Source organism: Sceloporus occidentalis, unplaced genomic scaffold, assembly GCF_023333645.1.
Source record: "Sceloporus occidentalis isolate IW3139 unplaced genomic scaffold, rSceOcc1.0.p SCAF_21, whole genome shotgun sequence".
Taxonomy (NCBI): Eukaryota; Metazoa; Chordata; class Lepidosauria; order Squamata; family Phrynosomatidae; genus Sceloporus; species Sceloporus occidentalis.
The window spans coordinates 9,696,278-9,723,191 of record NW_028317001.1 but is presented as its reverse complement, the minus strand read 5'-3'; the positions used below and the strand labels follow the sequence as shown (position 1 = coordinate 9,723,191).

At 45.1% G+C, this 26,914-nt stretch overlaps 1 protein-coding gene across 1 annotated transcript; it reads left to right on the top strand.

Annotated features, from left to right (window-relative positions):
- Window positions 1–12,805: 12,805 nt before the first annotated feature.
- On the top strand, window positions 12,806–22,700 carry LOC149301571 (uncharacterized). Its single transcript, XM_089484127.1, has 4 exons — window positions 12,806–12,841; window positions 13,135–13,298; window positions 16,856–17,010; window positions 20,896–22,700. Exons 3-4 carry the CDS (start codon window positions 16,962–16,964, stop codon window positions 22,131–22,133), a joined length of 1,287 nt encoding a protein of 428 aa, XP_089340253.1. The 5' UTR covers window positions 12,806–12,841; window positions 13,135–13,298; window positions 16,856–16,961; the 3' UTR covers window positions 22,134–22,700.
- The last annotated feature ends 4,214 nt before the right edge of the window (window positions 22,701–26,914 follow it).

Genomic DNA, 26,914 nt, shown 5'->3' with positions numbered 1-26,914 from the left:
TACAAATTCCAAGATTTCATGAAAGCTGCTATGACAAACTATGTGTGAAAGGGATCTAGGAGTCCTGGTAGACCACAACTTGAACCTGGGTCAACAGTTTGATGCAGCAGCTAAAAAGGCCAATGTGATTCTAGGCTACATAAATATGGGTATAGTGTTATGGCAGGGGTTGGACTGGATGGCCTTTCTAGTTTCTTTCAACTCTTTGATTCTGTGTTATAGATTCAGGGAAGTAACAGTGCAATTCTGTTCTACTTTGGTAAGACCCTCACTTGGAATACTGTGTCCATTTCTGGTCACCACTATTCAAAAAGGATGTTGAGAAGCTGGAGTTTATCCAAAGGACAGCAATAAAAATGGTGAAGGGTTTGGAAACGATCAAGCCCTATGAGGAGTGGTTTAGGGATCTGGGAATATTTAGCCTGGAGAAGAGAAGGTTAACAGTGGATAGCCCTGTTCAAATATTTGAAGAGATACTGAGGATGGAGCAAGCTTGCTTTCTGCTGCTCTAGAGCAAAGGACATAGAACAATGGAAGCAAGGCATAGGAAAAGAGGTTCTACCTAAACATTAGGAGGAACTTCCTGACAGTAAGAGCTATTCAACAGTGGAGTATCCTCCCTCAGAGAATGGTGGCATCTCATTATTATTATTATTATTTTCTAAAGCGCTCCATCTTTGAAGGTCTTTAAAGGTCTTTGAAGGTCTTTAAAGAAAGGCTAAATGGCTATCTGCTGGTGATGCTTTCAATGTGTATTCCTGCATTGCAAGTGGTTGAACTAGATGGTCCTTGTTATCTGTATAAAGTCTTTGATTCTATAATTCTAAAGTGGAATCATAGTGCCATGATACTGTATAATGAAAGGGCCCTCAGTCTTCATAGTAAGGGCAATGAATTCAGCTTCCTTACCCACAGAGGCCACATTCTCGTAATTTTCCATCATCACATCATTGTACATAAGCCGCTGCTTCTTCGTCAGCAGTTTCCATTCCTCCTCAGTGAAATATACTGCCACATCCGCAAAGGTCACCTGCAATAAAAAAAAAATAGCCTTCATCCAGAGAATGACTAATAAAAGGGGAGGGAGAAGCACATGATGCATCCCAAAAATTATTTGATCACCTCAGAATTTAGTCCAGGAAATAAACTTTAAATTCCTTTAGCAAGAAAAAAGCTACTGCCTTTGAGGTCCAGTTTGTCTCGAATTCTTTCAATGTAATATACAATATAATTTAGGGCATGGCTGGGATATTAATGATAGATTAGAATACTGACTATCCCGACGCGTATAGTACATTTAGCCTCCAAAGATTATAGTGCATTTAGCCATTTGTTGCCAAATTTCAGAGGCGAATGTCATTTTTAAAAAGCAGTTCTGGGGAGCACTGTGGGCTTGAGGGTCACGGAGCCACCCCCAATTTAGATCCAGAGACATCCTCCCATATCCCCCAACATTTCACAGATGGAAAAAACAAGACATATGTGGACAAGCAACATCAGAAAGTGGTGAAGATGGACAAAGTTGTTTATGAAGATCACACAAGTGGGAAAGGGCACAACAGTTTGTTTTTGCCTCAGACTCCTAGCAAGGGCAAGTCCCTGCCCCCTTCTTTCTTCTCCAACCCCCACTTTTGAGTTGATGGGCTGCAAACTCCTTGGCAATCATTATGCAGAAACTGAAATGAGCGGAAGAATTGGGAAAGTGGGAGGAGAAGAGAGAAACCAGGACATTTTAAAAGCCCTCGAAATATTGGGATGACAGAGGATTAACCAGGACTGTCTCTGCCAAACTCGGACAGTACTTTATTTGCTTCCTTTCATAAATTGGCCCAGCAGTGATCCAGATGAAGCTAATAGAATAGTGACTCACCAAAGAGTTGTTGGACCTCGGCAGCCTCCTTCTCTTGGAGCCCATCTCCCTCCGGTTGGCCTCTGTGTTGGCCATCAGGTGGGCAGGGGTCCTGGTGGTCCTGCACTTGGGTCACTTCCAGAAAGAGAGGCCCCAAAGCCGTGTACAAGGAGGCCGAGATGAAGGTCCTGAGAAAAGGGCCCAGGGTTAGGATTGGCTTGGCAAGAAGCCCTGCAGCACTCAAAGACACAGAGAACAGCATCCTGCTGATGACACACACAGATGACATATGCCTCCGTTGGGCCTATGCAGAGGTGGGCATTTGCTTCCTAGCCCGATTCCACATGGTGCAACACTGGAGCATAGAGGGTTCTGCTGGGTCAGGCTTTCTGGCCTAGTGGCCTCCCATTCTCCCATTGGCCAAAGCAGTTGCCCTCCACCCCCCAGGAAGTTACCCGGTCAAGCAGGGCAGGAAAGGAGCTCTCTCTTCTCTGGTTGCCCTCCTTCCATGGGATCCAGCCCTCCTCCCAGGATCGGGGGCGGGGGGGGGGGGTGATGGGAACAACTAATTCCCATGGCAGCCTTCTGCATGCAGAGAAGTCACAATTCTCAAAGTGTCTCTGCCCATGTGGAGAGTGCCTATTTTCCACACTGTTGCCTGGCCATCTTGCCTTGGGAATGTCCTGTTCTAGCCACAAGTAGGACTAAATCTTAGCCTGTATCCTATCCTATACTTAGTCCCGATCAGAGTAGAATCACTCAGTCTCTTGGATTTACCTATAGATTGACTCACCAGTCAATTATGGGTTTAGTAGGTCTATTCTAGGGTTAACCAACAGGATTCAAGCCTCCTCAGACTTTAAATTCCGATAAATTGCAATAGAATATAGAATATAGAATATATATATATATATATATATATATACACATAATTATGCATTGTATAAAATTCAATGTATGTACTTTAGTTTCAATAAAAATTATTTTTAAAAAAGACTTTAAAGACAGGAATGTTAATTTTTCTATGCTGCGTCATCATCACTGATGAGAATTTGATTTCTCTTTCATGCAGAGGAAGAGGAGGAGGAGGAGGAGGACCACCTTCTTTATTTATTGATAGATTAAAGAGCAGATCATTAAACAGAGAGTCTGTGAACATCTAGAAAGCAATGCCATAATCACAAAACGTCAATATTAGTTACAGAGAAACAAGTCATGCCTGACAAACCTAATCTCGGTAGATGATCCTGGTAGATGAAGGGAATGCTATGGATATAGTATATCTTGATTTATGTAAGGTTCCCCATGTCATTCTTGCAAAGAAGCGATTTTGGGCTGCATCAATAGAAGTATAATGTCTAGATCAAGGGAAGTAATAGTGCCACTCTATTCTGCTCTGATCAGGTCCCACCTGGAACATTTTCTCCAGTTCTGGGCACCACAATTCAAAAAGGATGTTGAGAAAAGGAGTGTGTCCAAAGGAGGGCAACTAAAGTGGTGCAGGATTTGGAAACCATGCCCTTTGAGGAATGACTTAGGGAGCTGGGGATGTTTAGCCTGGAGAAGAGAAAGTTAAGAGGTGATATGATAGCTGTGTTTAAATTTTTGAAGGGATGTCATATTGAGGAGGGAGCAAGCTTGTTTTCTGCTGCTCTAGAGAACAGGACCCAGAACAATGGATGCAAGCTACAGGAAAGAAATTCCACCTCAACATTAGGAGGAACTTCCTGACAGTAAGGGCTGTTCGAGAGTGGAAAAGACTCCTTCCTTGAAGTGCAGTGGAGTCTCCTTCCTTTGAGGTCTTTAAGCAGAGGCTGGGTGGCCATCTGTCAGGGATGCTTTGATTGAGAGTTCCTGCATGGCAGAATGGGGTTGGACTGGATGGCCCTTGAGGTCTCCTTCAATTCTATGATTCTATGATTGTATGATTTATATCCCAGGTGGATAAACTCTGGCCCCTCGGCTGGATAAGAGCTGTATTATTTCAATGATCTGACCAATGGCCTCCCCTCCTTACGCCCCCTTCCCCATTTAGACACTGGTGAAAATAATCATTTCATTTTTCCAAATGAGAAATATCTCTGAGCTTAACTGCTGTGTTTATAATATAATAATAATACATTTATTTATATACCACCTTTTCAAAAAGATGAAAGCAGTTTACAAATGTACAATTACAAGATTTGTGTGTTTGTGTGTGTCAGTCATAGCAGGAGCATGAGGTATGTACCTCCTTCCTTTGCTTGCTAAAGCCACACAGAAACTGAGGCATGTACATTTCTTTGCATTGTTTCTGAATGGATCTATTGTCAAAATCACAATTTCATCACTTTTCCTTGTATATTTTTTTAAAAGATGTACATTGCTGATATGTTGCACTTATACAACAAAAATCTATAAATGTATAGGCTTATGAGTGAAGATTGCATCCTGGACTACGCTCATTTTTGGGAAGTGAAGACCTATGTAAATTCACTTTATAAACCCAGTGAAACAAATACCTCACAAAGCTGTAGTAAACAACACATACACACAGTCCCCATAAAAGGGACTCACTGGTGCATTGTGTGTCTGGGGTCTGGAAATCTCACTTCCACCTTCTGGGAAAACAATGCTGCCACAGTCTGAATTTGGGGCTTTATGCCTGCAAAGCATGGGCTCAGTCTCTCAGCTGCAGCCCTTCCATACAATCCTGGACTGAAACATTCAAACAAAGGTACTCTTTCAGCTCCAGGAATAAAGGCCTACCTTCAGTATAAAGACCCTGATTCCTGCAGCCCCAGAAAGGGCTCTTCTTCAGTCCTTTATGGCTGGAGCTTCCCTGGGTCAGAGGCCGTCTCCTCAGCCGTAGAGAAGGGTTGCTCTGAGTGCGAAGGAGGAGGAGGTCCACAGGGCTGAGGGAGGGAAGGCAATGGGAAAAGGTCAGTGCCATTGGCCATGGAGGGCATAAGGTGACAATGCCTAGGAAACTCCCCTGAGTCCCAGCCATTCTAGGAATGAGTGGCAGGAGTTAGTCCAGGGGGCTGAGGGGGTCTCCTTTCCCAAAGGCAAGGCAAGGACCGGTGGACCCTCCCCAGCTAGGGCCCAAAGGGAGGGTCTCTTTCCCACCTCTCTCTCCCAGCCCCTAAAGCCCAACCTCCCCACTGGCCCTGAGTCCCTGCCTCCCTTCCTCAGACCCCCACAGGGGCCTTCCTGCCTTCTGTCCTTTTTTCCTTCACCCCAAAATGGAAGGCAAGAGGCACAAAGAGACACACTTCCTTCCTTTTGGCCCAAGGAGCCTGGCCTCCTTCTCTCTCTGGAGCCTCAGGAGAGAAAGAGAAGCCTCTGTTCAACTGAGGCCTCAGAGAAGGTTCCGGAACAATATTCCCAACAGTCACAAGCAGCACAAAATGGCCGCCAGAACACAAAATGGATGCCTCTGCCTCAGCGTTTGGCAGTTTGAGACCTTCAGGGAACCCAAAATGGAGGCTGAAGGGGCCTCAAAGTCGGAAGGGACCTCAAACAGGATTTCCAAACCTTAACAACACCTAAATATTTTCCTGATGCTGTAATTTAGAGACTCCCTGAGGCAGTCTATACAAGTAACTCTTTATAAGTCTTTATAAATAAATAAAGTTTAGGAATAATAATAATAAGAAGGAACATTAACCAAGAGCTATTTCTCCCTGTGGCTTTTCCCTCTGAGGCCTCTGCGCATGCCCAGGAGCCCCTTCTTCTTCTTCTCCTTCTTCCTTTGAAGAATCCTCCAGAGGCCTCTCCTAAGCCTTCCTCCTCCTCTTCCTCAGGCCTTTCCTCTAAGCCTCCCTCCTCCTCCTCCTCCTCCTCCTCCTCCTCCTCCTCCTCCTCTTCAGGCCCTCCCTCTTAGCCTTCTCCTCCTCCTCCATCCCTTCCTTTAAGCCTGCCTCCTCAGACTCTTCCTCTAATCCTTCCTCCTCCTCAGCCCCTCCGTCTTAGCCTTCTCTTCCTCCTCCACCCTTTCCTCTAAGCCTTCCTCTTCCTTAGGCTCTTCCTCTAAGCCCTCCTGCTCTTCCTCCTCCTCAGGTCCTTCCTATAAATGCCCTCCTCCTCCTCCTCCTCCTCCTCCTCCTCCTCCTCCTCCTCCTCTTCAGGCCCTCCCTCTTAGCCTTCTCCTCCTCCTCCGTCCCTTCCTTTAAGCCTTCCTCCTCAGACTCTTCCTCTAATCCTTCCTCCTCCTCAGCCCCTCCGTGTTAGCCTTCTCTTCCTCCTCCACCCTTTCCTCTAAGCCTTCCTCTTCCTTAGGCTCTTCCTCTAAGCCCTCCTGCTCTTCCTCCTCCTCAGGTCCTTCCTATAAATGCCCTCCTCCATCTCCTCCTCCTCCTCCTCCTCCTCCTCCTCTTCAGGCCCTCCCTCTTAGCCTTCTCCTCCTCCTCCGTCCCTTCCTTTAAGCCTTCCTCCTCAGACTCTTCCTCTAATCCTTCCTCCTCCTCAGCCCCTCCGTCTTAGCCTTCTCTTCCTCCTCCACCCTTTCCTCTAAGCCTTCCTCTTCCTTAGGCTCTTCCTCTAAGCCCTCCTGCTCTTCCTCCTCCTCAGGTCCTTCCTATAAATGCCCTCCTCCTCCTCCTCCTCCTCCTCCTCCTCCTCCTCCTCTTCAGGCCCTCCCTCTTAGCCTTCTCCTCCTCCTCCGTCCCTTCCTTTAAGCCTGCCTCCTCAGACTCTTCCTCTAATCCTTCGTCCTCCTCAGCCCCTCCGTCTTAGCCTTCTCTTCCTCCTCCACCCTTTCCTCTAAGCCTTCCTCTTCCTTAGGCTCTTCCTCTAAGCCCTCCTGCTCTTCCTCCTCCTCAGGTCCTTCCTATAAATGCCCTCCTCCTCCTCCTCCTCCTCCTCCTCCTCCTCTTCAGGCCCTCCCTCTTAGCCTTCTCCTCCTCCTCCGTCCCTTCCTTTAAGCCTGCCTCCTCAGACTCTTCCTCTAATCCTTCCTCCTCCTCAGCCCCTCCGTCTTAGCCTTCTCTTCCTCCACCCTTTCCTCTAAGCCTTCCTCTTCCTTAGGCTCTTCCTCTAAGCCCTCCTGCTCTTCCTCCTCCTCAGGTCCTTCCTATAAATGCCCTCCTCCTCCTCCTCCTCCTCCTCCTCCTCCTCCTCTTCCTCTTCAGGCCCTCCCTCTTAGCCTTCTCCTCCTCCTCCGTCCCTTCCTTTAAGCCTGCCTCCTCAGACTCTTCCTCTAATCCTTCCTCCTCCTCAGCCCCTCCGTCTTAGCCTTCTCTTCCTCCTCCACCCTTTCCTCTAAGCCTTCCTCTTCCTTAGGCTCTTCCTCTAAGCCCTCCTGCTCTTCCTCCTCCTCAGGTCCTTCCTATAAATGCCCTCCTCCTCCTCCTCCTCCTCCTCCTCCTCCTCCTCCTCCTCCTCTTCAGGCCCTCCCTCTTAGCCTTCTCCTCCTCCTCCGTCCCTTCCTTTAAGCCTGCCTCCTCAGACTCTACCTCTAATCCTTCCTCCTCCTCAGCCCCTCCGTCTTAGCCTTCTCTTCCTCCTCCACCCTTTCCTCTAAGCCTTCCTCTTCCTTAGGCTCTTCCTCTAAGCCCTCCTGCTCTTCCTCCTCCTCAGGTCCTTCCTATAAATGCCCTCCTCCTCCTCCTCCTCCTCCTCCTCCTCCTCCTCCTCTTCAGGCCCTCCCTCTTAGCCTTCTCCTCCTCCTCCGTCCCTTCCTTTAAGCCTGCCTCCTCAGACTCTTCCTCTAATCCTTCCTCCTCCTCAGCCCCTCCGTCTTAGCCTTCTCTTCCTCCTCCACCCTTTCCTCTAAGCCTTCCTCTTCCTTAGGCTCTTCCTCTAAGCCCTCCTGCTCTTCCTCCTCCTCAGGTCCTTCCTATAAATGCCCTCTTCCTCCTCCTCCTCCTCCTCCTCCTCCTCCTCCTCTTCAGGCCCTCCCTCTTAGCCTTCTCCTCCTCCTCCGTCCCTTCCTTTAAGCCTGCCTCCTCAGACTCTTCCTCTAATCCTTCCTCCTCCTCAGCCCCTCCGTCTTAGCCTTCTCTTCCTCCTCCACCCTTTCCTCTAAGCCTTCCTCTTCCTTAGGCTCTTCCTCTAAGCCCTCCTGCTCTTCCTCCTCCTCAGGTCCTTCCTATAAATGCCCTCTTCCTCCTCCTCCTCCTCCTCCTCCTCCTCCTCCTCCTCCTCCTCTTCAGGCCCTCCCTCTTAGCCTTCTCCTCCTCCTCCGTCCCTTCCTTTAAGCCTGCCTCCTCAGACTCTTCCTCTAATCCTTCCTCCTCCTCAGCCCCTCCGTCTTAGCCTTCTCTTCCTCCTCCACCCTTTCCTCTAAGCCTTCCTCTTCCTTAGGCTCTTCCTCTAAGCCCTCCTGCTCTTCCTCCTCCTCAGGTCCTTCCTATAAATGCCCTCCTCCTCCTCCTCCTCCTCCTCCTCCTCCTCCTCCTCCTCCTCTTCAGGCCCTCCCTCTTAGCCTTCTCCTCCTCCTCCGTCCCTTCCTTTAAGCCTGCCTCCTCAGACTCTTCCTCTAATCCTTCCTCCTCCTCAGCCCCTCCGTCTTAGCCTTCTCTTCCTCCTCCACCCTTTCCTCTAAGCCTTCCTCTTCCTTAGGCTCTTCCTCTAAGCCCTCCTGCTCTTCCTCCTCCTCAGGTCCTTCCTATAAATGCCCTCCTCCTCCTCCTCCTCCTCCTCCTCCTCCTCCTCTTCAGGCCCTCCCTCTTAGCCTTCTCCTCCTCCTCCGTCCCTTCCTTTAAGCCTGCCTCCTCAGACTCTTCCTCTAATCCTTCCTCCTCCTCAGCCCCTCCGTCTTAGCCTTCTCTTCCTCCTCCACCCTTTCCTCTAAGCCTTCCTCTTCCTTAGGCTCTTCCTCTAAGCCCTCCTGCTCTTCCTCCTCCTCAGGTCCTTCCTATAAATGCCCTCCTCCTCCTCCTCCTCCTCCGGCCGTTCCTCTAAACTTTCCTCCCCCTCCTCGTCCTCAGGCCCTTCCTCTAATCGTTCCTCCTCCTCACAAAATGGCTGGGTCTGCCTGAGTAGTAGATACTCCAAGGAGATATCTATTATAGATAACTAAATATAACTGAAATATAAGCCATACAAGATATCAAGAGTCTTGCAGGTACAGTATTTGTAAGTGTATAATATTCAATTCATACAAGCTATTAAATAAATAATTAAACCTAAACATCCAATTCTGAGACTAACTTCCAAGATCCGCTCTTTAACTCTCTCTCTCGCTCTCCAACCGACACAATTCCCCCAACTGTCTCTTGGTCTCTCAGGCCTTATATCTCCTTCTCACGGAAGCTTCCAGAAGGACCTTTATCTTGCTCTCTGATTGGTCAAGGGAGCCTTCCGTAGCAGTGATGTCATTCTGCATTTGCATAAACCTCCCTTTACTGGCCCCCGTTGGCCACTTTCAAGAAGAGGAGGAGCTTCAGTTTCTCTATTTAGTTCTTTGTGAGGAGCAGAGTGTCAGAGGGAGAAAGACAGAAAGAAGCAGAGTGACAGCAGAGAGACAAGGCCTGGAACCACTAGGCTTCACTGCTGCCCTGAGCTCTGGCTGGGCCTGGCTTGGGTCTCCTGCTGCTGCTTTCCTTTGTCCACTGCCATTAAGGAGGGGAGGAAGGAGGCCCATCAGTCCTTCTAGGCATGGCCCTCTCTCTCTGAAGGTGGGAGAGTGGGACTCCCCAAAGGGGATTTCAATGCTTTTAATGGTGGCTCTCATGATGTAGCAAAGATGATGATGATGATATCATCATCATCATCAGGCCAGGGGTGGGGGAGGAAAGAGCTGCCGCCTGACCTTAATCCTCATTAATGCCACCATCGCTGGGCCTTCTTGCTCTGCACCACTATAATGGCCATGGCTCAGTGCTATGGAACTCTGGGAATGTTCTTTTGGTTTGGCATTTTAGGTGTTGTTAAGGTTTGGAAATCCTGTTTGAGGACATTCTGACTTTGGGGCCCTTTCATCCTCCATTTTGGGTTCCCTGAAGGCCTCAAACTGCCATCTGCCAAGCGCTGAGACAGAGGCAGCCATCTTGTGTTCTGGCAACCATTTTGTGTTCCAGTGGCCATTTTGTGTTCTGCTTTTGATTGAGGGGAATAATGTTCCAGAACCTTCTCTGAGGCCTCAGTTGAACAGAGGCCTCTCTTTCTCTCCTGAGGCTCCAGAGTCAGAAGGAGGCCAGGCTCCTTGGGCCAAAAGGGAGTCAGTGTGTCTCTTTTTCCTATTACAAAGCTCTGCTCTTTCTGGGGAACATGGGTTTTAAAAGGGATCAGAAATGGGATGATTGTTTTAATAGAAGCCTTATTCTTTTTCTTCACAAACATTGGGCTTTGACTGCTATTTCTATCCCTGTTTTTAACAACTGTTTCAATAACTGTCCAGTAATTTAATGGTATTTTATTTGGATGGGAGGGTTAGGGACATTAGAGTTTGGGAGATCATGAAACATTTTTTATTGTATTGTATCCATATTTTTATTGTAAGCTGCTAAAAGGTGGCCATTCTTGTATAGTAATTGTCTTGTGATTAACTCCCACAACAGCCTTGTAAGGTAGGCTTCATAGGCTCCTAGGGCTGAAAGGGAGCCCCAAGGGCCAAACAGTCAGCCCCATTCTGCCCTCAAAGTCCTCCGAAGAGATGGCCATCCAGCCAGAGACTCCTCCAATGCTCTTTGAGCCAGCGTCTCCCATAGATTTGCCAAGAGTCATGGGGGCCCACAGTCCCATGAGAACCGGTCCTTGCCTCCCCCTTTGGGAAAGGAGACCCCCTCAGCCCCCTGGACTCACTCCTGCCACTCATTCCTAGAATGGCTGGGACTCAGAGGAGTTTCCTAGGCATTGTCCCCTTCTGCCCTCCATGGCCATTGGCACTGACCTTTCCCCATTGCCTTCCCTCCCTCAGCCCTGTGGACCTCCTCCTCCTTCGCACTCAGAGCAACCCTTCTCTACGGCTGAGGAGACGGCCTCTGACCCAGGGAAGCTCCGGCCATAAAGGACTGCAGAAGAGGCCTTTCTGGGGCTGCACAAATCAGGGTCTTTGTACTGAAGGTAGGACTTTATTGCTGGAGCTGGAAGAGGACCTTTGTTTAAATGTTTCAGTCCAGGATTGTGTGGAAGGGTTGCAGCTGAGAGACTGAGCCCATGCTTTGCAGGCTTAAAGCCCCAAATTTAGTGTCTGGCAGCACTGTCTTCCCAGAAGGTGGAAGTGAGATTTCCAGACCCCAGACACACAGTGCGCCAGTGAGTCCTTTGTGTGGGGACTGTGTGTGTATGTGTAGTTTACTTTGTGAGATATTTGTTTCACTGGTTTTACAAAATGAATTTACATATGTCTTCACATCCCCAAAATGAGCATAATCCAAGGATGCAGTCTTCACTCATAAACCTATACAGAAGAAGCAATGGAAATACAGAATAAGCTTAGATATCTAAAACAAAGGAATTTTGAACAAGCTAAGACGCCAAGAAGATGGCTTGCCAATAAAATAAGGAACTTAAAAGAATGAAACAACATTACGGAAATAAAAAAAAGATTCAACATTAACATCTCGCCATAATAAAATTAAGAAGACCTTCCAAGAATTCAATGCTAAATTGTATAAAGTATCTAAAACATATAGAGCCAAAATAGAGGAGTATTTGGAAATTAGTGGATTTAATATGGGAAAGAAAGTTAAATATCTAGGAACAAATTTAACAAATAAAAACTCAGATCTATTTCACAATAACTATGAGACACATGGAAGGAAATCAGAAAAGACCTAGAAAAATGGGGGAAATTACACTTATCGCTATTAGGAAAAATGTCACTGATCCAAATGAGTTTCCTTCCTGAAATGCTGTTTCTGTTCCAAGCGATACCCATCATCCAGAATGAAAAACCATTGAATCTATGGCAAAAGGAAATCTCAAAATTAATTTGGAATTAAAAAAGAGCCAGGATAAAAACGAAAATACTTTGTGATGACAAAAGTAGAAGAGGACTTTATTATGCTGCTTGTTGTTTAGTTTGGATTAGAGAATGGTTTGTGTCAGAGAATGAACAGTTGTTATGTCTGGAGGGTGAACATTTAAGATTTGAGTGGCATGGATACCTAATTTACGGTAAAGAGAAAGTTCATAAAGAAAGCACAAATCATTTCGTAAGAAAAGCTCTATTGAAGATCTGGGGGAAAATAAGTGTAGAATATGTCCAAAAATACCTTTATGGTGTTTACCGCATGAGGCTCTTTTTGGGAGGAAAGGTATCCAGAAAACTATATGGTTAAGATACAAGGATGTCCTGAAAGAATCGCAAGGAAAACTAGAGATCAAAACACAAGAAGAACTTAAAGAATCTGGTCTAGATTGTCACTGGTGTCTTTATCATCAAATGAGGGAGAGGTTTAAAATAGATGTGAAATTTGAAGGACTACAAAATGAAACATGGGAATTGTGGAAGCCATGCTCCATGGTCATTCCATGCCTGATGAGAGTGTTGGGTGCGAGGCATTGGAGAGGCATCCAGCTGTGTTTCTATAGCCAGACGCCAAAGGAAGGCATTCTCCTCTGAGGGCCACTGGGGAGGTCAGGAGGTTTCAGCAGATGATGTGCTCATTTCACATCTAGCTACAGGGACATAGCCAGGGTCCTCTCCAATTCCCCATCCCCTGACCCCCCTCCACTCTCACAAGGCATGGAGTGTCAGGACCATGGTGAACAGGTCTGAGGAAACGACAGGCATGTGGCCACTAGGTGGAGCTGTTGTGGAAGTCATTGACAGCTCTAGTGGCAGTTAGATGTGTCAGCATTTAAACAGTGCGTCATTGGAATGTTGATGCAACTGTCAACTGTCATTCTCAACTGTCACTGAGGAAGAGTCAGACAGTGTGTGCCTCAGAGTGGGTTGTTACTGGTGTGAATGGTGGAGGGTGTCGATGTATATAGTGTTGTACACAGTGGAACTTCTTATATGTATAAAAGACTCATCTGAGAGAAGATTACAGTGTCTCTTTGCTCATTGAGAAAGCGACAGGTGTTTCTTCAGCTCACAATCTACTGACTACAGTCAAGGTGCAGAATCTGGCACCATACGTTAACGTGTTACTTCACGTGCTGCGCAACATAGCAATGTCAAAAGCATTTTAACATGGAGTATCTGTTGTGTAGGGGAGCTGCAGTGAATCTATGCTAGGTCCAGGGGGCTTTGTTTGGTGCAGAGGGAGGAAGGGGATACCCACCTCTGCATTGGCTCAAAGGATGCATATGTCACCTGCGTATCTCACTAGTAGCATGCTGTTCTCTGTGTCTTTGAGTGATGCAGTGTTTCTTGACAAACCAAGCCTAACCCTAGTCTCTTTTCTCAGGAACTTCATCTCGGTCTCCTTCTACACAGCTTTGGGGCATATTTTGCTGGAGGTGCCTAAAGTGCAGGGCCACCAGGACCCCTTTCCACCTAATGGCCAACACAGAGGCCAAGCAGAGGGAGTTGGGCTCCAAGAGAAAGAGGCTGTCGAAGTACAACTCTTTGGTGAGTCACCATCCTGACTATTAATTTCATTTGTGTCACAGCTGGGCCAACTCATGAAAGCAAGTGGAGAACATATTGTCTCAGTTTGGCAGAGAAAGTCCTGGTTAATCCTCTGTCACCCCATTTTTTCAGGGGCTTTCAAAAATGTCCCGGTTTCCCTCTCCTCCTACCACTTTCCCTCTTCTCCTCAGCTCTCTTGGGTTGCTGAAAAATGACTTCCAAGGAGGTTGCACCCCATCAACTCAAAAGGGGAGAGAGGAGAAAAGTTGCCAGGGTCTTCCCATGCCAGGAGGCTGAGGCAAAAACAAACTGCTGTGCCCTTCCTAGTTTGTGTGATCTTCCTCATAAACAACTTTGGCCATCCTCACCACCTTCTGGTGCTGCTTTTCCACATGTGCCTTGCTTTTCCTGTCTGTGAAATGTTGGGGGATATGGGAGGCCATCTCTGGATCTAAATTGGGGGTGGGCCCAGTAGCCCTCAAGTTCAGAGTGCTCCCCAGAACTGTTTTTTAAAAATGACATTTGCCTCTGAAATGTGGCAAGAAATGGCTAAATGCACCATAATTCGTTTGTGGTAAAATGTACTATATATTTTGGGATAGTCAGTATCCTAATCCATCCTCAATATCCCAGCCATGGCCTAAATTATACTGTTTATTATATTGTATATTATGTTGAAAATATCTGAGACAAACTGGATCTCAAAGGCAATAGCTTTTTTGCATATGTATGATGGGTATGATGGGCACAAACGGGACAAAGTCTTTAATGACGGTCTATTGAGGAATCCTTTCATTAATAACTGGCTAACTGTGAAAAATGTTTTACATTGGACTTTCACTTTGGGTTTCCACACAGGAGGCTTTTTTAGGCCAATGGGGAAAAGATCAGAAATGGATAAGGTACAGAGAAATATGAACTCATGATAATGAAGGAAATGTTATATTAAGATTAAAGGAAGAAATCATAACTAAACTAGGCCATATGAATTGGTTGAATTATATTCAACTTAAAGAAGGAATCATAGAATCGTAGGGTTGGAAGAGACCACAAGGGCCATCAAGTCCAACCCCTGCCATGCAGGAATTCACAATCAAAGCATGCCCAACAGTATGCCAAGCAATCTTGTAGCACCTTGAAACCAACTAAAAGCAAGAGATTGGCAACATGAACCTTCATGGCCTTGTGCCCAATTCATCATGCGCATGATAGACCTTGTCACAATAGGTCTACCAAGCCAGATTTACAAAGGATAAGAGTTTATTTGGTTTTGAGAAAGAATATAACGAATATTAATTAAAGAAGATGAAAAAATATATTAGGTAAAATATATAACATCTTACTGAAAAGATCCCTTGAAGAAGTGGAAATTAAAGATTCTATGACAAAATGGGCACAAGAATTGGGATGCAATTTAGACTTGGAAAAATGGGAAGAAGCTAGATTAAAAACAAAATAATTACTGTAGCACAAAAAATAAAAGAAATTTATTTGAAAGTTGTAAATAGATGGTATCAAACACCATGCTCACTAGAAAAAATTATAAATTAAAGGATAACCGGTGTTGGAGATGCCAAAAAGAAATGGGTACATATTTACATATGTGGTGGCAAAGCATATATATAAAGTCATTTTGGGTGAAGATTCATTTGGAAATAAAGTTAATATTAAAAAATGATTTTGAGTTCAGACCAGAAATATATCTGTTAAGCAAGACTTCATTACTAGACCCAGAGGAAGAAAGGAAATATTGGTGGAGCTGGGGGACTGTCGCTCCGACAAGAGGGCCCTTACATCCGGTGTCCCTCAGGGAGCGATTTTGTCCCCTATGCTTTTCAACATTTACATGAAACCGCTGGGAGAGATCATCCGGAGACACGGGGCGCGGTGTTATCAGTACGTTGATGACACCCAGATAGTTTTCTCTGTGTCTCCGACTGATGCAGTAACTAAGGATGGCATCTCTCCTCTAGATGCCTGCCTAGCGTCAGTAATGGGCTGGATGAGGGAGAACAAACTCAGTGTGAATCCAGGGAAAACGGAAGTACTGGTGATAGGTTCTCCAGTTCCGGGTGGCGAGATCTGTCATCTGGTCCTGAACGGGGTCACGCTCCCCTTGAAGGACTCAGTGCGCAGCTTGGGAGTGCTCCTTGATTCGTCGCTCCAGCTAACATCTCAGGTGGATGCGACGGTCAGGAGTGCTTGTTATCAGCTTCGGCTGATACGCCAGCTGCGTCCCTACCTGGACCGTAGAGACCTTGAAACTATTGTACATGCTTTGGTAACCTCTCGATTGGATTTCTGCAACGCGCTCTACATGGGGCAACCCTTGTACCAAACTCGGAAGCTGTAAATGGTACAGAATATGGCAGCCAGATTGGTTGCTGGTATTTCCAGGTCGGACCATATAACACCTATTTTAAAAGATCTACATTGGCTGCCTATTCGCTTCCGACCTCAATACAAGGTGTTGGTTTTAACCTATAAAGCCCTAAATGGCTTGGGCCCAGGGTACTTGGAGGACCGCCTCTCCCCATATAATCCGTCCCGCACACTTAGAACATCCGGGACTAATTTGTTGGAGGTCCCCAGATCTCATCTTGTGAGGACCTCTCAGAGGGCTTTTGCCATCGTTGCCCTATCCTCCTGGAATAAGCTCCCTGTAGAGCTCCGCTCCGCCGCCTCATTAGATTCTTTTAAAAAGAATTTAAAAACATATTTATTTCTGTTGGCCTTCTCAATTTAGTTAATTGTTTTTTCTCTGCCCCTTGTTTTCCTTTTTTGACCCCGGAATATTGTGATTTGATTGTTATTACCCTGGACATGTGTAATTTTTTCTGACTCCTGTTCCCATTTTACGTAGTAATGTTTTAACTTTTATACTGTATTTGTTTTATTTTGTATTGTAACTGCTTTTATCCTTTGTAAGCCGCCTTGATCATCTTATTGGAAAGGCGGGGTAAAAATAAAATTTATATTATTATTATTATTATTATTATTATTATTATTATTATTAATATCGGCTGCCAGAAGGATAATAGCAAAGAACTGGAAATTACCTATAACCTCACAAATAGAGACTTGGCAAAACGAAATCCGGGAATTGAAAGATCTAGATAGATTAACAGCATTAATAAACAAGAAGGATATGGTTAAATGGGGAAAGGATTGGGAAGCTGTAAGACTTTATTTAGCGGCTGCTCAGTAAGGAGAGGTACAAGAAACAAAACCTTTCTATTCATACCTAGAGATAGGGGAATAAGATGTTGTATTAAAAGATAAAGTTATACAGTTTCTTGTGGAGAGTTATCAGGAATAAGCCTAATATATAACAGATTTATAGCTTGTTGATATATGTTTTTATTTATCTTGTTGTAAACATGCAAGCTTTGTAAAAAAAAAAAAAGATGTATTACCACAATAAAAAAAAAAAGGGGGGGGGGAAGGCTGTAGCTTTTTGCTTGCTAACGGAATTTAAACTTTATTTCCTGGACTGAATTCTGAAGTGATGAAATAATATTTGGATGCAACATGTGCTTTCCTCCCCTTTTGCTTAGTCACTCTCTGGATGAGGGCTATTTTCTATTTCAGGTGACCTTTGCGGATGTGGCAGTATATTTCTCAGAGGATGAATGGAAACTGTTGACCAAGAAACAGAGACTGATGTACAATTATGTAATGATGGACAATTATGAAAATGTGGTTTCTGTAGGTAAGGAACCTGAATCCGTTGCTCGTTCTATAAAGACTGAGGGCCCTTTCATACTATATTATCATGTCGCTATGGTTGCACTAGAATTATAGACTCATAGAGTTGGAAGAGACCACAAGGGCCATCTAGTTCAACCCCCTTCTGCCCTGCAGGAATACACATTCAAATCACCCCCAAGAGATGGCCATCCAGCCTCTCTTTAAAGACCTCCAAAGAAGAGGACTCCACCAAACTCTAAGGGAGTATATTCCACTGTCAAAGAGCTCTTACTGTCATGAAGTTCCTCCTAATATTTTGGTGGAATCTCTTTCCCTGTGTCTTGCAGCCCTTGTGGTATCTCCTTTTCTCTGTAGCAGCAAAAAGCAAGCCTGCTGCTTGCGCAACATGACACCCTTTCAAATATTTAAACATGGCTATCATATCCACTCTTTATTTTCTTTTCTCCAGGATAAACATAACCAGCTTTCTAAGCTGCTCCTCATAGAGCTTGATGGCTTTCATACCCTTCACCACTTTGGTTGGCCTCCTTTGGACATGCTCCAATTTGTCAACATCCTTTTTGAATTGTGGGGCCCAGAACTGGACACAGGATTATTCCAAGTGAGGACTGACCAAAGCAGAATAAAGTGGCACCATTACTTCCCTTGATCTAGAAACTATTCCTGTATTGATGCAGCCTAGACTCACATGGGCCTTTTTAGCTGCCTCATCACACTGTTGGCCCATGTTCAACTTGCGGTCTACTAGGAGTCCTAGATCCCTTTCAAGCCAAGTTTAATTGTGATAGCAACATCCTGTAGAATATTTGAATCTGTAGTTCACTGAGGCACTATTGCTCTCCAGTTTCTAAGAATTCTAAATACTCCATCCTAAACTGCCTATTATAGGATTTTGTGGGGAAAAGCCATAGAGATTAATGCTTTTCTCACCCAAATGGTACTCAGCACATCCCTGGGCAAGTTTCCTACCTCTTTTGGCCCCTCTTCCATCCTTTAAAGGCTCTGGAGAGTCTTCTTGGGGGAAAGACCTCCCTTGGGTCTGCAATGGCTCAGAGAGGGCCCAAAAGTGGCAAAATGGCCTCCATTTCCCCAAAGGGATGCTGTGGGATGTTGAGGGGCAAAATATTATTTCACTCACCTCCCCCAGGCAATACAATGTGGGGTTGCCCCTGAGGTCTCCTCCAAACCCCATCAGTAGTCCATTCCTGTCTTATAATGTTTTAAGGCTGCTCCCTGGTGCTTGACCCTCACCAAAATTGGAGTCCAAGTCCCAGCCCCCTTGCTCTGCCTTTGCCAATGAGTTATTTGTATATTGCTTATCCTGCCATTATCAACCAATGAGCCTCAAAGTATCCTTTTTTTGAATCACACTCTGTGGGTATGTGTCTGTGAGAGAGAGATGGAGAGAAAGTGAAAAATTGAAAGGCAGGGAAGCTGAAAATGAGATGCTGAAGCAGTGCAGATGAGCAAGAGGGAAGGTTGGAGAAGGGAGGGAGAAAGGGAAGGGGATCTGGCAGATGGGAGCCAGTCGGGGAAGGCAGGAGCAAAGCCAGGATCGCCTAGCTCTGTGGGGAGAGGAAGGGACCTCTGGGAAGGGCCAGGAGAGGGACCTTGGGGATTGGGAGGCAGCCACCACCCTGACAGATTTTAAGAACTGAACTGGTGAGAACCGGCTCAAGTCCTTGTTTTCAAACATATTAAGGGGTTCCATTTAGAAATTATGAGCAATGTCTATGAATAGAGGAAAAGGCGACAGAAAAATTCCTTTTTCTCTAATGTTTCTTTTCCATCCTGAGCTTGCTTAGCTCCATGGTTGATTCCAGAGGCTCTTTGTTACCCGAAATGCTGGAGTCTGGGGAGGACACTTTTAGGGGAATTTCATATTTAGTTCAAAGGAGAGATTGAGGCAACAGTGGCCTCGGGAGTCATCCCGTTCCTCCCCCCCCCCGGCATTAGGGGAACTCAGTGTATTCTCAAGCCCTATTTACATGAATGGTGCTCCGCGCAGTGGAATGTCCGTGCCCGGCACAGTCACAGGCGCCATTAACCCTTATGGGGCACGCCTCCCTTTTTCCTAGTGTGGCTTTTAGTGTATGCTGAAATCCACCCAAGGCGTGCCCGCATGTGACATAGGTGCACTGTACACGCTTGCACACACATATAAGTGTTCACATGCACACACAAGAACTAGGTAACAAAGGTGGGAGTGGTGAATAGATGTTAGGCTTTGCTAATGGTAATACATAACCTAGACAGAACTTGATTCCAATTGCTGAGGGTCCAGAATGGGGGGAGAAGTCAGTAACTCCCAAGGCAAGTGGAGCTGGTGAGTGTAGTGAGATGTTTAGCAATGTAAACCAACAGAGAGTCTGTCTGCAACAAGACTGAAATATTTATACTGAAATTGTTGCTAGTGGGCAGAACCTGAGTTTTCTATAAGGTTTAAATCACTTTAGAATGTTTTCTGGGTGGGGAAAATATAGTCCAAAATCAAATTGAATGCAATAGGTGCTTGGTGCAAATACCTCAGACATAAGGGATTAGAACACCGGTCCTCAGGTCCTTGTTGGCTCTGAATTCCAGTCCTGTTCAAAAGCCAATGTACAGCGCAATGTGAGCATGATGCTCCCAGATGCAGCTCAACTTAGCAAAGTATGGAAAAAAAATTCCAGGTACAGGTTTTGGCAATGCACTGACCACTTTTCACACTTAAAAATAAGTCACTGACACAGTTGATTTTATCTGAATCTTTGGGAATTCTCTATCTTGAGTTGCAAAATAATAAAAGTATTTGCAAGCTCTCCTCTCTGACTTCCATCATGCTCACCATCTCTTGTATATACAACTCTAATCCAATCCTATCCACAGCAATCCACATGTGAGGAGTATACTGTATTGGCTGTGATTCATCTCCTGGTGCCACACAGCATGAAGCCTCCTCTGCACTTAGCTTGCATCATGCCACATGCTCTGACTTAAGAATCTATGGCAGTCTCACAGGAAATGATGCCACCTGTCAGTCAAAATATTTTTACTCATGTTTAATGGAATATTTTTTCAACAGCCCTTTGACTATCAGCTTCCACTGACTCCCTCAAGTAGTCCCCATCCAGTATCTTCTTTGCTAGCTCATATGAGTAAGGATACAATCGTTCCATGTATTTAGGGGCATAAGCAGCAGGATCATGCTCAGGTCACCCACTCCAACTTTATTAATTTAATATCAAATAGGTGTTGTGGATGATAGGCTTTAAAAGGTTGTGACAGAATAGAGTAAGGCAGAGGAGCCAGATTTTGTTAACAATTCAGATTTATTCAAAGCTAGCTGTCTTCAGTAGAATTCCCATTCTAACAAAACTGAGGCCCAGAGCCAAAGAAAATGGCTACCTTTATAGGAAAACAAACAAAGAAAACTCATCTTCATCACTTTATTGGGCACTTCACACTCCAAACATATACATTTCCAACAATCATAGTTCAGATACATGAATACATTTAAATATACTTTAAAATACCTTTGGCTACACCCCATTGCTCCTTATCAGATATGGTGGCACTCAGAGGAACTTCTGCCAGTGAAATTACATTCTATATCAGTCTTTTCCTAAGGCTCTTTGTTTCCTTTAAGTGCTTGGACAAATGCTTCACCTTGAAGAACTTCACATCTGCCTCCCTTCTGCATTCCACTCTCCCAGAGGCCTCTATTCTAAAATGTGTACTTTGGTACACTCTCATACTTTATTCCATCTAGATATACATTGATTCTTGCATATTACCAAACACTGATATTTGGGTTTCTTCACCTCATAGAGAGGTGGGCTTGGGCTAAAACGTTCCTCTCTTAAATCTGATATTCAGTATTATCTGTCATTATCCTTCTTTACAGAAGAACTTGTCAGTCATGAGAGAGTCCACACATCAGAGAAGCCATACAACTGCCAGAATTGTGGGAAACATTTTGCTTACAAGTCGATCCTTGTCATGCATCAGAGAGTCCACACCGGAGAGAAGCCATGCAAATGCCAGCATTGTGGGAAATGTTTTTATTTGAAGTCAAGCCTAGTGACACATCAGAGAGTCCACACAGGAGAGAAGCCATACAAATGCCAGCATTGTGGGAAATGTTTTTCTCAAAAGTCCCACCTACTAACACACCAGAGAATCCACACAGGAGAGAAGCCATGCAAATGCCAGCATTGTGGGAAATGTTTTTATTTGAAGTCAAGCCTAGTGACACATCAGAGAGTCCACACAGGAGAGAAGCCATACAAATGCCGGCATTGTGGGAAATGTTTTTCTCAAAAGTCCCACCTACTAACACACCAGAGAATCCACACAGGAGAGAAGCCATACACATGCCAGCATTGTGGGAAATGTTTCTCTTTGAAGGAAGACTTAGTGAGACATCAGAGAGTCCACACAGGAGAGAAGCCATACAAATGCCAGCATTGTGGGAAATGTTTTTCTCAGCTGTCAGCCCTACTGACACACCAGATAATCCACTCAGGAGAGAAGTCATGCAAATGCCAGCATTGTGGGAAATGTTTTTCTCAAAAGTCCCACCTACTAACACACCAGAGAATCCACACAGGAGAGAAGCCATACAAATGCCAGCATTGTGGGAAATGTTTTTCTCAAAAGTCCCACCTACTAACACACCAGAGAATCCACACAGGAGAGAAGCCATACAAATGCCAGCATTGTGGGAAATGTTTTTCTCAGCTGTCAACCCTACTGACACACCAGAGAATCCACACAGGAGAGAAGCCATACAAATGCCAGCATTGTGGGAACTGTTTTTCTCAGCTGTCAACCCTACTGACACACCAGATAGTCCACACAGGAGAGAAGCCATACAAATGCCAGCATTGTGGGAACTCTTTCTCTTTGAAGGGAGACTTAGTGAGACATCAGAGAGTCCACACAGGAGAGAAGCCATACAAATGCCAGCATTGTGGGAACTGTTTTTCTCGGCAGTCAACCCTACTGACACACCAGAGAGTCCACACAGGAGAGAAGCCATACAAATGCCAGCATTGTGGGAACTGTTTTTCTCGGCAGTCAACCCTACTGACACACCAGAGAATCCACACAGGAGAGAAGCCACACAAATCCAAGCAGTGAACCAACTTTATTTTTGTAAAGAAGGAATAAAAACTATTTTTCAATCCAGCGGTGCTAAGAAACGGCCCTTATGATTTTATATGTACGGTTTTTCTGTCCATATGTCTGTTTATATTTTAAAGTTATGTTTTGTTAAGTTTAGGTTTTAATTGCTACTAGTATAGATAATTGCTTTGGGTTATAAATTTGGCTGGGGATTATGGGTCATGGTTTAGGTTAGTTAGACGGGGGGCTAGGATTTGTTGGAGCTAGCTAGAATACCAATGATAGCATTCAGAATTTGTGGGATGTTGGCTGAAGAAAGTTGGGGACCGGTAGTAACAGAAAGGGAGCTAGCTTCTTCGAATGTCTGGGGCAGGGAGAGATTGTGCGTGTGAGAAGGATGGCAAAGTGGGGCTGGTTAATAATGGGGGATAGATGGTGGGAATTGTAGGTGGGGGCTAGGTTTGGTAGAAGGTGGAGTTTTTGGTTTTGGGTTTCAATATATCCTTTGGCTTGGGGAGGGCAGTTCTGGCTTAAACACTGAATTTCTGACTATGTTTTCAATAAAGTTCTTTGCTATTTCAACACATTGGACTCTTTGATGCACAGAAGTTCTGAATTTGCACAAAACTGACACCTTCTTCTCTCCTCAGCCCTCAGCTCCATTCCCAGTTATAAGAACAGGCCGCCAGCAGAATGAACAGCAGCAGCAGTAAGGCCTTGGTGATCCCTGTGCATGATCAGAAGGGGCCTTTCGATGTATGTGTGCTTGCGCAGTCTCACACCTGAAGCCATTGGTGCTTTCACAGTCTGTTCTGAGAGAGGCAAGGAAGTGGGGAGAGCTCTCGTTGTATTGAAGGAATGGCTAGAGGGTCTCCCGGGGGGGGAGGGCTCGGGGTTATAAGAAGGAAGAAAGCCCCTCTTCTCTCCCCAAAGAAAGGGAGCGGGCTTCCCAGGCCTCCTCTCCTTTCTTTCCCTTTCTTCTCCTCAGGGGATTCCTTGAGGCCTAGGTACTTGGGGGGGTTATTAGGAGAAAAGAGGGCAGGAAGGACCCTTGGAGAGAGGTATGGCCATGGAGGGGATCAGGATCCAAAGGTAAAAAGGGCTTTGAGGAGCCCCCTTCCTCCTGGAAAGTGGGGCAGAGGAAAGACCCTCCATTCTTATGCCTCATTGGAAATAACATTTTTTGGATGGGAGGAGTTTTCCCTGGGGTCTTGTGGAAGGGGCTCTATCTGGGCAGGAGAGAAGAGCCCAAATTTAGGACACAGACAAGAGAAGGCAGATGGAGGGACCCAAAGCCCCTTCTGGAAGAGGGACACCCCCATGGTAACCTCGGAACTAGGCTTAGAGGCCCACAAGATTTGGATTTTCCTTCGCAACAACCCTGCAAAGGAGGAAAAGGAGAAAGACCTTCAGCCCCTGAAAGATTACCCCCCTCCCGGTTCTGGGAAAATGCTGAAAGGGCCTTGGACCCCCTTGAAGGGATGTAGGTTAAAGGATGGGAAGGAGGAGGGAGGGAGGGAAAGTGCCAAGGGCAGAGAAGCATAAAGGGACTGCTGAAGTGGGGAGCATCTGGGACCTGATCCAGAAATCCACCTCCCAGAACCCATTGTTAGAACCTACCAGAGATCAGTGTGATGCTTTAAATGACCATTTCGCAGATAAAATCTCTCACAGAAGAACCAACTTCGATACCAGCATAAGATGATGATGATAATAATAATAATAGATTTATTTCTAGGTTACAACAATAAAATACATTGAGATTACAATAAAATCCAAAAGAAATCAATCCCTATGCCCACCCCGATCCCAATACTAAAACTGGATCAAACAATGATAGTATAAAAACAGTTAAACAGTAAAAACATTTGATTAGAGGCTATAGGTGAGGTGTCCAGTGACTCTGTGAATAAGATCATACTGGATCATTTTGAATCTGTGAGTACCAAGGATGTGGACAAGCTCCTTGGAAGTGTGAAGAAGACAAATTGCCCTCTCGACCCTTGCCTTTCATGGCTGGTCATCCAAGGAGGAGATGCTTTGAGGACTCACCTGAGATATATCATAGATGCATCTCTTAGTTAAGGCTATTTTCCATCTTGCTTAAAAGAAGCGGTGATATGGCCTCTTCTGAAAAAGCCCTCCTCAGATCCCTTGGACATGAAGAATTACAGACCGGTCTCCCATCTTCCATTTCTAAACAAGGTGATTGAGAAGGCAGTTGCTCTTCAACACCAAGTAGTCTTGGAAGAATCAGATTATCTAGACCCATTTCAAACTGGCTTCAGGATGGGATACGGAGTCAAGATTGCTATGCTCACCTTAGATGATCTCCACTTGAGTATTGACAGTGGAAGTGTGACCCTGTTGATGCTTTTGGACCTCTCAGTGGCTTTTGATACTAGTGAACATGGCATCCTTCTGGAACTCCTGAGAGAATTGGGGATAGGGGCCAATGCATTGCAATGGTTCCGGTCCTATTTCTCAAGCAGATTCCATATGGAGATGCTTGGGGACAGTTGCTCCTCTAAAAAGGAGCTTAAATCCAGCATTCCCCAGGACGCCTTCCCATCCCCAATGCTATTCAGCATCTACATGAAACCGCCAAGAGGCATTGGGCGGGTGCTATCAGTATGCTCATGACATCCAGAGATATCTCAGTGTCAACTAAAGAAGGCATCTCCCTCTCAATGAATGTCTTGAGGCAGCAATGGGCTGGATGAGGAAAAAGAGATTGAAACTGAATCCAGACAAGACGGAGGTGCGTGTTGTTGGAGATCCTAATCTGGGTATGGAGGTCTGTCAACTGGTCCTGGATGGAGTCACACTTCCCCTAAAGGACTGTGTTTGCAGTTTGGGGGTGCTCCTGAATCCATTGCTCCAGATGTCAGCTCAGATAGATGCGATGGCCAAGAATGCCTGTTATCATCTTTCACTGATACACCAACTGCGTCCCTTCCTGGAACCTGAAGACCTAAAAACTATGGTGCATGCGCTGGTAACCTCACATCTTGACTTCTGTAATGTGCTCTACATAGCGCTACCCTTATATCAAGTCCGGAAACTTCAACTAATCCAAAATATGGCAGCCAGAGTGGTCACTGGAAGATCTAGAGGTGACCATATCACACCTATACTAACCTCTCTTCACTGGCTGCCCATTAATTTCCGGGGACAGCACAAGGTGATAGTTATAACCTTTAAAGCCCTTCATGGCTTGGGTCCAGCTTACTTACAGGATCCTCTTTTCCCACGCAATCTGCCCCACACATTGAGGTCCTCTAGTAAAAGGTTACTGCAGCCAACCATAACAAGGCTCTCTGCATTTACCCAGAGGACCCTCTCTTCTGCTGCTCCCAGTTTATGGAATGGCCTCCGGAAGAGGTCTGATATATCACCCGTCTTGAAGGCTTTAAAAATGCGATCAAGACGTATATCTTCCGGCAGGCCTTTCCAGATTAACATTACAGCAATCTCCTATTAATTTAATAAATTGTTCAACAACTGCTCTAACTGCCTCTGCTCTGTTTTTAATAATTATTTTAATAATTGTTTAAGAATTTAATTGTATTTTAATATGGATGGGAGGAATTGGGAGAGTTTTGGATGCGACAATGATAAGTTGCTATTGCATTTTACTTATGCTTTTACTGTTAGCCTCTTTGATCTGTTTGGAGAAGCGCAATAATAATAATAATAATAATAATAATAATAATAATAATACAATGATTTGATAAATAACCAAGGCAATATGATTAAATTAAAAACATTAGAGGAAATAAGAGAAGAAGGTAAACAATGTAACTGGCTTATTTTCAGGCAAATAAGGGAGAGGTTTTTGTTGGATATGAAAACATATGGAATAGAAATAATTAGTACAGAAATACTAGGAAATGTGCTTGCTATCGGGAAAGGTCCACTTGTGGGGAGATTGTATACAATCCTGTTAAAACATGATATGAAATCTGAAGTGGTTCAAGAAAACATGGTTCAATGGCCAAGAAAACAGGACACAATATTGAGATGGAAGAATGGGAGTTAACCTGGAAAAGGAGGATAAAATACATAGCTTCCCAAGCCCTAAGGGAAAACTACTACAAAATATTTTTTTTGAATGGTATTTTAAACATGAAAACGTTGGTTTTCTGACTCTCCAAGGCATTGAATTAATTGGGGGGAAGAGAGTTCAGTAAAAAGTTTGGGGTGGATTTAACGTTGCCCTGCCCTGACCTCTGTTACTTTAAGGATAAATTCTCAGTGGGGAGGAATAACTAACTCTCTTTCCAAGACAGCCAGATGCAAACCTGCTGCCCAACTGTAAAACACCATGGAAAGCGCATGAGGCTTCTTCTGTACCTTCTCAGTTAGCTCCAGGTCGTCCTCTGATTCTATGAGATCCATGTTTCTGCAGCCATGCCAGTAAGATCCCAGCGGCAAATGTGAGTCATCCTCCAATCCGCATTCAACATCCAAATGGGCTGCTTTGACTCCGTAGGTCAGAGAAAACCTGTCCATTTGAACAAAGAGTAGAAAGATGAGCTGGTGCCCCTTTTCCATATTGTGTCTTCTCTCCTAAGGCCAAGAACCTCTTGCATAAAAGTGTCCCAGACTCACTTGGCTCCCTTCCTCTGGGTCAGAAAGAACTGTCTGGTTCAGGATCGCCGTCTCTTCTTCATTTCGCATGATGCCTTTGTCATTCATCTTAAGGCCAGACAATTTTGTGGAGAGACCTTTCTTCTTTCCAAGTCCTTTGTTTGGAGAAGATTTTTTTTTAAAGGATAAGAACAGTCTAACAA